This window comes from Ranitomeya variabilis, chromosome 2 (assembly GCF_051348905.1).
Source record: "Ranitomeya variabilis isolate aRanVar5 chromosome 2, aRanVar5.hap1, whole genome shotgun sequence".
Classification (NCBI taxonomy): domain Eukaryota; kingdom Metazoa; phylum Chordata; class Amphibia; order Anura; family Dendrobatidae; genus Ranitomeya; species Ranitomeya variabilis.
Window position 1 is genome coordinate 207,267,579 of NC_135233.1, and position 13,457 is coordinate 207,281,035.

The 13,457-nt window shown below is 45.9% G+C and overlaps 1 protein-coding gene across 5 annotated transcripts in view; it reads right to left on the reverse strand.

Moving 5' to 3' along the window:
* STRBP (spermatid perinuclear RNA binding protein) overlaps positions 1-13,457 on the reverse strand; it is a 143,105-nt gene that overhangs the window by 84,624 nt on the left and 45,024 nt on the right. For all 5 annotated transcript variants that reach the window (XM_077283519.1, XM_077283521.1, XM_077283517.1 and 2 more), the window contains exon 2: positions 5,896-6,008. Coding sequence is in view for 3 of the 5 variants with exons in the window: in XM_077283521.1 (XP_077139636.1) it covers positions 5,896-5,901 (6 nt within the window). In the remaining 2 variants the exon portion in view is untranslated. The remainder of the gene's footprint in view (positions 1-5,895; positions 6,009-13,457) is intronic.

Consider the following 13,457-nt stretch of genomic DNA (forward strand, 5'->3'; position numbering starts at 1 on the left):
AACCCACATGTGGCACTGCCAAGGTTAAAGTATCTGAAGCAATATCGTATTCCAGCCCCTGAAACAAAGTAAATTAATCCTAGATTATGTCATAACCTGGAAAGGGGAGCTCGGAACAAAACAGCTTTCACACACTACTCGCTGCATGTAATTACATTTAGCAGAAACTTCTTGTTTTTTTTCCACGTCTTGGGACTTACCTGATGAATTTCCATTTAAGGATTTAGAGCTTGTACAATATTTGATAAAAGCAAAGCTCTATTAAATATTGCAAGTCTAGGTTGGCCTGTACACTAAATCTATGCTTTTAGTGTATTAAATATTAAGCCACTGCACTCGGATCCCTTTTCAACAATATCCTGCTCCATCAATCTGCTGCATTAACAACTGAATGTTTGAAGGGATGCAAATAGTCATCGACTCGAAAATAAAAAGAAAAGCCCTGTGGGTGGAATGCTTTTTATAGCAATCACAAACTATAGAAAGTTGAAGGAGCAGTCTTTTTACAAGAATTTTAACATAGCACGCTGAGGGGAAAAAAAGTAATTGGTAATGCACGATAATTCTATAACCAGATGCCTTATTGGTGAATGATCAGATCTGTTCATGGCCGCCCTTATCATCTGCACTATGACTACTCAATACTGCAGCGTCTTTTGTGTTGCCCAATCCTGCAGCATCTTTTGTTCTGCCCAATCCTGCAGCGTCTTTTGTGTTACCCAATCCTGCAGTGTCTTTTGTTCTGCCCAATCCTGCAGCGTCTTTTGTTCTGCCCAATCCTGCAGGGTCTTTTGTGTTGCCCATTTCTCCAGCGTCTTTTGTTCTGCCCAATCCTGCAGCGTCTTTTGTGTTGCCCAATCCTGCAGCGTCTTTTGTTCTGCCCAATCCTGCAGCATCTTTTGTGCTGCCCAATTCTCAAGCGTCTTTTGTTCTGCCCAATCCTGCAGCATCTTTTGTGTTGCCCATTTCTCCAGCGTCTTTTGTTCTGCACAACCCTGCAGCATCTTTTGTGCTGCCCAATCCTGCAGTGTCCATTGTTCTGCCCAATCCTATAGTGTCTTTCATGTTGCCCAGTCCTGATGTGTCTTTCATGTTGCCCAATTCTACAGCATTTTTTGTGTTGCCCAATCTTGCAGCATCTTTTGTGTTACCCAATCCCGCAGTGTCTTTTGTGTTGCCCATTCCTGCACTACCTTTTGTGCTGCCTAATCCTGCAGCGCCTTTTGTGTTGCCCAATTCTGCAGCGCCTTTTGTGTTGCCCACAAGTACTCAGTCTCTCTAAATTTTCCTACGATAGATTAAATCTGACTTCAGGTCCGAGTTGTAGCATTCAGATAATCAAAGTGATGGAAAAAAGGCTGATAATTCACCAACAGAGCGGCCACTAAGAGAATTGCCTATTACCTTTAACATGATGCGCTTTAAAAAATGGAGGCAAAAAATTCTGCAATGATAAACTGATGATGCATTTTTGTCACTGTGGCCAAAATCGACTCATAAATACACCAATAAAGTGTTCTTGCTGTGACCTGTCCCCCCACAATGGGGTGATGTCCCTGTTGCACACAATCTGGACATATAAGCAATCACTGCAAGAAGTGAACAGAACGAAAAGAATGGAAGGAATGCCACCATTCTTGTACTAAACAGCATTTTCACATGACCCCATGCAAACTTTTTGTACCTGTTTGTTCCACTTTGTTTTGTATTACAGTTGCAATGTGTTTCAGACTGGATCATACAGAGTTACAAATATGACACACTGAACAAAAAAAAAAAAAGTTTCTTGCTCCCCAGCGCTCTCCTCTCAGGAGGGATCTTGTTTCACATGCTGGGCAGGAGATACAGAACAATGTATTGGTAGCATATATGAGTTCTCTGTGCAGACAGGGAATCATTTCAACACTATATAATACAAGCTTTAAATAGAGTGAATGTCTGCGATGGAGCTATCAGGAGAACTGAAGACCTTCACGTTGGTAAATCTAACCCACAGAGGCCCCGCAGGTAACAAAACAAAGGCGCCGGGGGCATGAAAATGAGAATTAAAATAAAGGATAATTATTTCTGAGCTGTGGTGAGAGCATTCAGACACGTTTAGGTCCTCTTCTGTATTTTTTATAAGCTCAGAAAACCCTTTAACCTTCCTAGCAATTCAGAAAATGTAAAAAATAAAGGATCATTACACAATGTTAAGACTTAAAGGGTGACTATTGTTCTATTTTTTTTATTGTTCTGTGTAAACAGGACTGGTGCTGCCGAGATCAATGGCAGCCCTCATGCATTAGATGTTTTATTGCTGATCATCAGGAGTGTGGTCTGTGCTATTAAACGTCAAAAGGTCACCACACACACAGATTGGAGGTCGCTCAGAGTCTCCGATCGTTAGGGTACCGTCTCACAGTGGCACTTTGGTCGCTACGACGACACGATCCGTGACGTTCCAGCAATATACATACGATCTCGCTGTGTCTGACACGCTACTGCGATCAGGGACCCCGCTGAGAATCGTACGTCGTAGCAGATCGTTTGAAACTTTATTTCGTCGCTGGATCTCCCGCTGTCATCGCTGGATCGGCGTGTGTGATGCTGATCCAGCGATGTGTTCGCTTGTAACCAGGGTAAACATCGGGTTACTAAGCGCAGGGCTGCGCTTAGTAACCCGATGTTTACCCTGGTTACCATTGTAAATGTAAAAAAACAAAAACACTACATACTCACATTCCGGTGTCTGTCACGTCCCTCGCCGTCAGCTTCCCGCACTGACTGTGAGCGCCGGCCGTAAAGTAAAAGCAGAGCACAGCGGTGACGTCACCGCTGTGCTGTGCTTTACGGCCGGCACTGACACAGTCAGTGCGGGAAGCTGACGGCGAGGGACGTGACAGTCACCGGAATGTGAGTATGTAGTGTTTTTGTTTTTTTACATTTACAATGGTAACCAGGGTAAACATCGGGTTACTAAGCGCGGCCCTGCGCTTAGTAACCCGATGTTTACCCTGGTTACCCGGGGACTTCGGCATGGTTGGTCGCTGGAGAGAGCTGTCTGTGTGAGAGCTCTCCAGCGACCACACAACGACTTACCAACGATCACGGCCAGGTCGTATCGCTGGTCGTGATCGTTGGTAAATCGTTTAGTGTAACGGTACCCTTAGGTGTAAACACACTTTTAGTGTATTAATCCGCCACGGCAGTAGAGGGAAGGGAAATGTAAGAGTTGGCGAGCAGTGAGACACGTGGATAATCATCCAGTAACAGAAATATTGAGGGGAAGTGTGAGCAGAGAGTGAGAAGACAAGGTGTCGGGGCTGATAACCTTGTAGATAAAATTAGGAAATGTGCGAATGCAAAAAAAGAAGATCACACGTTTAATAACGCCATTGTTTCCCCCATTGTTAACCTATTCTAGATCCCACGCATGACATCGTAGCGAACAGTGACGACGCTATTAATGTTAGCAATAAAAAAAATAACAATGCTTACAGATCAAAAGAGACCAAACATAAACCAAGACCCCCGATCAAGTCCGGATAACTGCAATGCAAACTATGCTGCATATTTATACCATTTTTAACCAGTTCTAGGCACATTTTTTAGTTCTTTCACGGCTCTAAAAAAATTCTCTTGTGCTAATTTCTGCCTTTGACCCAGCAGCTCCTATATCCTCCTACTCTCAGTGATGACATAATCACTGGGTCTGGAGAAGGAAGCACTGTCAGTGTTACGGCTTCCTACTCTATATACAGAAGTGCTTTGTGTATACAATGATTAAGATAGGAAACATGGTAGTAAACTATGGTTATCTCTTCTTTAGGGAGTCTGGCTGTGTCTGACAGCAGATTCATCCCCCCACAGCTGCACAGATCTTGTGAAAGCTGCTTAGACTCCACTGATGTTTTAGAAAGTCAGTGCAGGGATAAAGGTACCTTCACACGAAGCGACGCTGCAGCGATAGCGACAACGATGCCGATCGCTGCAGCGTCGCTGTTTGATCGCTGGAGAGCTGTCACACAGACCGCTCTCCAGCGACCAACGATGCCGAGGTCCCCGGGTAACCAGGGTAAACATCGGGTTGCTAAGCGCAGAGCCGCGCTTAGTAACCCGATGTTTACCCTGGTTACCAGCGTAAAAGTAAAAAAAACAAACAGCACATACTTACATGCGTCCCCCAGCGTCTGCTTCCTGACACTGACTGAGCTCCGGCCCTAACAGCACAGCGGTGACGTCACCGCTCTGCTTTCACTTTCACTTTAGGGCCGGCGCTCAGTAAGTGTCAGGAAGCAGACGCTGGGGGACGCATGTAAGTATGTGCTGTTTGTTTTTTTTACTTTTACGCTGGTAACCAGGGTAAACATCGGGTTACTAAGCGCGGCCCTGCGCTTGGTAACCCGATGTTTACCCTGGTTACCAGTGTAAAACATCGCTGGTATCGTTGCTTTTGCTTTCAAACACAACGATACACAGCGATCGGACGACCAAATAAAGTTCTGGACTTTATTCAGCGACCAGCGACATCACAGCAGGATCCTGATCGCGTCGTGATCAGATTTCGTGTCAAACGAAACGATATCGCTAGCCAGGACGCTGCAACGTCACGGATCGCTAGCGATGTCGTTTCGTGTGAAGGTACCTTAAGTGTGGAAAGGCAAGAGATTTAGAGTTTATCGAAGGACCGGAAATAGTCTATTTTCAGTGTTTTTGGTACTATAAGAAAATTTCAATGTCAATTTTTTTTTTTTTTTGTGATGTAAACTTAGTTCCTGTAACTCCAATAGATTGTGCTACAGAGAGGAATGCAAATGATGTTTCAGAAAACCGCTAATATGTCATAGATGATGCAGATTTCAGCACCCAAGACATTGTGGGAGAATTATTTTATTCGGGACATATAGCAGCCATTCCTCATAACATCATCATCAACAGGGAGGATTACAGGAAAGAACGATGACACAAACAAACCACTGAGAAGTCACACTGTATGTCTAAAATGCACACAGTAATCTTTAACAGTTATCACAGCATCATATGATGACTATACAGCCTAAGCCTGCAGCTGTTGTATACGCCAACAATCAAAACATATCAGAAGGTTTCATTGGTAGAGGTAGGATTTCAAGACTTTTAACATTTGCTAGAACAAAGATACTAACTTACTGGAAACTTACTAGAAACTTACTGGTAGGTACCTATTTTGGCCTGTGGTCATGGTCTGGTCCTCCCGGCGATTCCGCTTCCTGTGATATCATGTCAAGAGAGCAGCTCCTTCCCTTCCCCTCCATCGCTGAAGCGTCCCCTGCCAAAGCCATGCTGATTGACAGCTGGCTCCCCGCTGCCTAATTGCGGGGAGCAGAGGGTCAATCAGAATGACGTCAGCAATAAAACCCCATCGACAGAGCAGACTGCAAAAGAAAGAGCTGCTCTGTTGATATGAGGTCAAAGGAAGCAGGAAAATCGCTGCCTGAGTGGGGAGAAATAATCGTAGGGCAGAACAGACAAGTAGCTAGTAACTATACCTGCCAGTAAGTTCTTGCCTCCATAGGAAACCCCCAAAGTCCTGAGTAACCCCTTTAAATGCATGTATTTTTTGCTAAAAGTTGAGCTAACTGAGAATCCATCAGCGAGCTCATTCAAACGGCCCAATCTTATCTAATAAGTTGTATCTGTATTTTTTTTTTTTAGCTCCTCTTAGCTGATTTTTTTTTTACTACAGACCGTATTGAAACTGAATGAGCAGGGAAAGAGAGAATGTAAGAGCAAAACGATGCAACATTTTTAACAAAAACAAATTGCAAAAATGATTTTTAGTCCCAAATACATTCCTTTAAGTTAAAAAAAAACATCTCCAGAGGTGGACAACCCCATTAGGAAAAGCCCCATTTGACAGCATGAAAGCCTTACCAGCATGAAGGTTTCTTTGTAATCCGTGTCTCCAGGTAGAAATTAGCCCGTTTGCTTTACAAATGCTGAACGTCATCCATTCATTCGCTTTCCGATCAGATTATTAATCCTCGCTGTAAAACAAGAAATGACAATATTTAATGCATGTATAATACCCACTGCGATAAAGGAAGGATTTTGGGGTATATTTTGACACTATTAACCCCTCTTTTTTCTCAATGGAAGATCACTTTCTACTTTCTCACATTATCGGTGGTTATTGTCTCACACTGTAACACCGTAGGAAATCACGTAAGCAGCTTCCTGTCGCAGGCCACAAATACATCAAGGTCAAAGACTGCACAAGCGCATCTTTACACCGAGCTGAGAAACTGATGTAAGAGCAGGAAGAATTAACTGCAGGGGCTCAGTCCTTCCCCAGATCTGTGCACCTCCACATATCAATCACAAGAAGGATCCAGCAGGACACGGCCCAACAGCAGGACTACTAGAGGTTACATGTCTGGAGATGACCATAAATAAGAAAGTACCGTATATATTCGAGTATAAGCCGAGATTTTTGGGCTGAAAGTGCCCCTCTCTGCTTATACTCGAGTCACGGTCGGCGGGTGAGGGGGAGAGGGCGCTGAGGCATACTCACCTAGTCCCGGCGATCCTGCCTGTCACACTGTCTTCGGGTGCCGCAGCTCTTCCCCTGTTCAGCGGTCACGTGGGACCGCTCATTAGAGAAATTATGGACTCCACTCCCATAGGGGCGGAGCCGCCTATTCATTTCTCTAATCAGCGGTGCCAGTGACCGCTGACAGAGGAAGACCTGCGGCACCCGAAGACAGTGTGACAGGCAGGGGGAGCGCCAGGAGCGCCGGGACTAGGTGAGTATTTTATATTCACCTGTCCACGTTCCACCCGCCGGGCGCCGCTCAGTCTTCCCGTCCTCTTGTTCTGACTGTTCAGGTCAGAGGGCGCGATGACGCATATAGTGTGCGCGCCGCCCTCTGCCTGATCAGTCAGTGCAGAGAGACGCCGGGACGGGAAGCTGAGGAGCTGCAAGCAAGAGAGGTGAGTATGTGTTTTTTTTTTTTGGCAGCAGCAGCAGCGTTATATATGGCACAGATTTATGTGGAGTATCTATGGGGCAACGGTGCAGAGCACTATATATGGCACAGGATTTATATGGCACATCTATGGGGCAACGGTGCAGAGCATTATATATGGCACAGGATTTATATGGCACATCTATGGGGCAACGGTGCAGAGCACTATATATGGCACAGATTTATATGGCACATCTATGGGGCAACGGTGCAGAGCACTATATATGGCACAGATTTATATGGCACATCTATGGGGCAACGGTGCAGAGCATTATATATGGCACAGGATTTATATGGCACATCTATGGGGCAACGGTGCAGAGCATTATATATGGCACAGATTTATATGGCACATCTATGGGGCAACGGTGCAGAGCATTATATATGGCACAGATTTATATAGCACATCTATGGGGCAACAATGAACAGTGCAGAGCACTATATATGGCACAGCTTAATAAGGAGCATCTATGGGGCCATAATGAATGGTGCAGAGCATTCTATATGGCACTGCTTTATAAGGAGCATCTATGGGGCAATAATCAACGGTATGGAGCATTATATATGGCACAGCTTTATATGGAACCTCCTTTGGGGCAATAATGAACGGTATGGAGCATCTATTTTTATTTTTGAAATTCACCGGTAGCTGCTGTATTTTCCATCCTAGGCTTATACTCAAGTCAATAAGTTTTCCCAGTTTTTTGTGGCAAAATTAGGGGGGTCGGCTTATACTCGGGTCGGCTTATACTCGAGTATATACGGTATATAACCTGAAAAGGTCAGCTCAAGAATCAAAGACTATGGTGTTAGTAGTGAGTTCTTGTGCAGCACAATGAAGAAAATAATCAGCATTACCATAAATAAAGCCTGCAGAAAGCTGATCTCTGCAGCCAGGTTTACAAGAAGAGAAACCCCAATATGTCCTGTAAGACACAAAGTAAACCGGATGAGATTCCGGATGCCCGGACCATGGACGGCATGAATCAGATACGTATGTATCACACCTTGGACTAATGTTGGCCGAACCCTGCAATATCGATGGGTTTTGGCTGACAGTCTAATGTGTCGGGGGGGGGGGGGAGGAGATGACAATTGGACATGCCCGATCTCGTACTGCCGATCGCTTTGTTCTCCCAGAGATAAACCGCTCTGGTCATAGAGACGAAGCTTCGTTCAGACGACAGCCATCAAAAGTGTCTGAAATGATACGGAGTTTCTGATAAAACATACCCAGAAAAAGGTTGGGGACTGTGTGTCTGGAGTGACTAATCCTAGAGGCCCGGTGGACTGTGTGTCTGGAGTAACTAGTCCTAGAGGCCGGGTGGACTGTGTGTCTGGAGTGACTAGCCCTAGAGGCCGGGTGGACTGTGTGGCTGGAGTGACTAATTTTAGAGGCCGGGTGGACTGTGTGTCTGGAGTGACTAGCCCTAGAGGCCGGGTGGACTGTGTGTCTGGAGTGACTAGTCCTGGAGGCCGGGTGGACTGTGTGTCTGGAGTGACTAGTCCTGGAGGCCGGGTGGACTGTGTGTCTGGAGTGACTAGTCCTAGAGGCCGGGTGGACTGTGTGTCTAGAGTGACTAATCCTAGAGGCTGAGAGGACTATGTTTCTGGAGTGACTAGTCCTAGAGGCCGGGTGGACTGTGTGTCTGGAGTGACTAATCCTAGAGGTCGGGTGGACTGTGTGTCTGGAGTGACTAGTCCTAGAGGACTGTGTGTCTGGAGTGACTAGTCCTAGAGGCCGGGTGGACTGTGCGTCTGGAGTGACTAGTCCTAGAGGCCGGAAGGACTGTGTGTCTGGAGTGACTAGTCCTAGAGGCCGGGTGGACTGTGTGTCTGGAGTGGCTTGTCCTAGAGGCCGGGTGGACTGTGTGTCTGGAGGGACTAGTCCTAGAGGCCATGTGGACTGTGTATCTGAAGTGACTAGTCCTAGAGGCCGGGTGGACTGTGTGTCTGGAGGGACTAGTCCTAGAGACCGGGTGGACTGTGTGTCTGGAGTGACAAGTCCTAGAGGCCGGGTGGACTGTGTGTCTGGAGTGACTAGTCCTAGAGGGAGGGCTACACTGGCGGGTCTCTCCCTGTGTGTAGAGAGAGCGCCTGAGCGCCTCAGTCTACCTGAGCGGATGTGAACGTGACTTTTGGATTAGACACCTCGACCCCAGCAGAAAGCTCAACTCAAAAAAGAAAAAAGACTGTTCGGGCAGTGTGTCCAGTTTTTACCATCAGTGTTCTATTCAGTGAGTTTGTGTTCTACAAAAAAAAAAAGGTAGCAATAAAAGAGATAAATGGCACAACAAACGTAAAAAAAAAAAAAAAAAAGTCATATCCCATCAAAAAATGCAAGTACGGTATTTACTAAAACAGACATGTCCAAAGCAGCTGCCTATTACACTGATTTGATGGTGGAACCAGTGGTACGACCATTTCTCCAAAGTACACCAGGACCTGTTTTCCAACAAGACAATGCCAGATGACACGTTGCTCGCGTTACTGTGTGGCGTAATCATGCTACCAGACTCCCATCGATCACATCTGGGACGTCACTGCTCCACAATTACAAAAGGAACTGCCAGCAGCGGATCTTGATGATTTACCCAAGTGCATTCAGCGCAGCAGACGACCATTGATAGCAGCCGAGGCTGTAAGTGTTGGGGATTCTAGTAACGTGTCTATCCTGCCTGTGATTTCCATAATTCCATGACTTTCCCTTCTTGGGGTTGCAGTGTCAGTGTTGAGGAGTGTGTGCACAGTAGGCTGCACCTAACGGTGTAATTGTTCACGTAAGAAGATGAGTAAGATCAGGAGCCGTATTGATGACTTGTTTACCCGGCACAGAACTGGTGACGTATGTGAGGTGTGACTACGGTAGAAAATATGGTTTTAACATTGCGTGGAGCTGTCAAAACAATGTCCAAAGTGCACTGGGAAGGGTCAGCAATAAAAATCACTAGCGCCTGGTTCAGATTACGTAGGAAGCTGCCTCAGACAGTAATAGCCGTGTACACTAACACTCTGTGACGGACGCAAATTACTTTAAATGCATTACATCTATTTTTAGTGAGGATGCCCTTAACACTTGCCTGGAGCTTTTATACTTGCTTATTGTTGGCTCAGGATTAATACAAACCACCGAGTAAGAAGTCTCATTAATCAAGAGGAACATAAATGACATCTCGTAATGAACATCTTCATGTAATAAGTACCTAATACCTGCAGAAAGTGGCTCACCAACTGGGGACGTTCGGTCCAAAATACATTCAAATAAATCAGTAAGAAATCCGAGCTTGGCATATTAGATTGTTTCTTTATCCTGTTCCTCCAAAAGGGGTTGTCAGTATATATCCTTAAAAAAAAGAAGGTACAACTAAGATGTCCCGATTTTCAGATATCTGATTTAGTTCCAGGTCCAAGCAGCGTCTTTTCTGCCTTGAGCTTGAAACTTTTCTTGTATTGGCTGCATGTCAAAGAGGTTGACAAAATAGCTCATATCATTATCAAAGCCAGCCCCCCTTCTCGATCGCAACATACACACAGAAGTGAACAGGCATGAAATGCGCCAGCCAGCCCCCTTCTCCATCGCGGTGTACACAAAGAAGGGAGCAGGCTAGAAATGCGCCAGTCAGTCAGCCCCTTCTCTATCGCAGCATACACAGAGAAGGGAAAAAGCTTGAAATACGCCAGTCAGCCAGCCCCCCTTCACTATTGTGGCGTACACAGAGAAGGGAGCAGGCTTGAAATGCGCCAGTCAGCCAGCCCCTTCTCTATCGCGGCATACGCAGAGAAGTGAACGAGTTTGAAATGCGCCAGTCAGCCAGCCCCCTTCTCTATTATGGCGTACACAGAGAAGGGAGCGGGCTTGAAATGCGCCAGTCAACCAGCCCCCTCCTCTAACGCGGCGCACTCAAAGAAAGGAACAAGCTTGAAATGAGCCAGTCAGCCAGCCCCCTTCTCTATTGTGGCATATACAGAGAAGGGACCAAGCTTGAAAAGCGCCAGTCAGCCAGCTCCCTTCTCTATTGCGGCATATACAGAAAGTGGACTCGTTAGCCAGCCCCCTTTTCTATTGCAGCATACACAGAAAACAGACTAGTCAGCCAGCCTCCTTTATATGTGCTGCTGGCACAGAAAGAGCTCTTCCCTTATGCCAAGACGAGCCAATAGTGCAGCTGCAGGGACCCACAAACAGCGGCCGGTATCTTCAAATCGGGGAACCTTTTTGTAATACAATTATATTGGTAAGTTGAATTTCTTTTAGATTTTATACACATCTAAAAGATAAAGGCCCAATTCATGAAGACCTACATTTTCCACTTTGGTCTTGATGAGGGCACAGGGTGAAGTGCGAGGATCCTAATTCATTAAGAGGAACTCGCCTCACCACAAATCTTACTCCAGTCCTTGCTGTAGTAAGATTTGTCGAGCAGCAAAAGTGGGGGTCCCATACCCAGTCACACCCAAGGGCTGCCCACTTCGTCAAAGCCGGAAAAACAAAAGCTGCAACCTTTTCATACCAGAATTGAACAAAAACGCGGTGCTAAATAAGGCCCATTATTATTATTTTTTTATTTATTTAGGTGGACAACCTGTTTAACATCCACGTAAAAACAAGTTTTATAAAAGTTTGAGTTCGTATAGAAAAGAGATGTTCTAGGTAGGTGCTGGGCTCTAATCCCACCAAGCACATCTGCCAGGAGTTTGTATGATCTTCCCGTGTTTGCGTGGGTTTCCTCCGGGTTCTCCGGTTTCCTCCCATATTCCAAAGACATACTGATAGGGAATCTAGATTGTGAGCCCCAATGGGGACAGTGATGATAATGTCTGTAAGGCGCTGTTCAATATGGTGGTGATACATAAGTAAAACAAATACAGGCAAAACATGTCAGTCCATCCATCTCACAAAGCCAAGACTTCTGACCTTTTGAGCCCACTGCACCATAGCTGGTACACAGGACTTCCATAGCTGGTCATACACATTAGATGGTGGTTCATTTCTCTGCAGATCAAATGGATCCTGCGACTGTCCAATCCTTGGTTCCTCAACATAATCTGCAGGAGATAGCTGAGAAGCTTCCACACTAGTTGACCTATCCTGCCAAAATCAGCAGATTCATTCATCCTTTATCTAATATGTAGCCTTCAGAGTGTAGGCTACAAGCCGCAGAGTAAGGTGGATTTGAGAGGCGAGCGGTGGTTACTAATTCTGAATTTTGATTACTATATTATTTAATGACCTTCAACTCAATCTTGAGCCATGGCGGCTTGATAAACGCTCAGTAGGAAAATCGATCCTGTGCAAGCCTAGATAGGTCCACCAGGGTCTGCACCATTATCTTGATAGTATCAAGCCATTGTTTTGCTGGTCTTCCTCTTCGCTTTACTCCTTCTAGTCTTCCGACGATGACGTCCATCTCCAGTGATCGCTCTCTTCGTATGCAGTCCTTCTCCAGTGATCGCTCTCTTCGTATGCAGTCCTTCTCCAGTGATCGCTCTCTTCGTATGATGTCCTTCTCCAGTGATCGCTCTCTTCGTATGATGTCCTTCTCCAGTGATCGCTCTCTTCGTATGATGTCCTTCTCCAGTGATCGCTCTCCTCGTATGTTGTCCTTCTCCAGTGATCGCTCTCCTCGTATGTTGTCCTTCTCCAGTGATTGCTCTTCCTCGTATGTTCTCCTTCTCTAGTGATCGCTCTCCTCGCATGTTGTCCTTCTCCAGTGATCGCTCTCCTCGCTTGTTGTCCTTCTCCAGTGATCGTTCTCCTCGCATGTTGTCCTTCTCCAGTGATCACTCTCTTCGTATGTTGTCCTCCTCGTATGATGACCTCCTCCAGTGATCGCTCTCTTTGTATGTTGTCCTTCAGTGATCGCTCTCTTCGCATGTTGTCCTTCTCCACTGATCGTTCTCTTTGTATGATGTCCTTCAGTGATCGCTCTCTTCGTATGTTGTCCTTCTCCAGTGATTGCTCCCTTCGTATGATGACCTCCTCCAGTGATCGCTCTCTTCGCATGTTGTCCTTCTCCACTGATCGCTCTCTTTGTATGATGTCCTTCAGTGATCGCTCTCTTCGTATGTTGTCCTTCTCCACTGATCGCTGTCTTCGAATGATGGGTGGATTTTGATATTGGACCCTATAACTTGAACAGATAAAGAGGTCACTTTGTCAGAACTGTTGGACAAAAAAGAGAAGTCTTAAAGGAGAGTTCAAGATCTAACTGAGATGGACATTCAGCGTATATGAGTATGTGATGTCCAGTCCCTGCCTGGCTCATGTACATCAATAAAATGTAAGAGCCGGGGTCACAGCAACTTGTGTCGATATTACCTGGACCCTGCGCAAGTTCTGCACCTTCCTCCATCAGACCCAGTGAGATATAAGGGACAGAAGGGACGTTAGATTTACAGGACCCGTCTGCATAGAGAACACGATATCGCAGATCCCCAGCCGTAGCTGCGCTCCACTGAGTAATGCAT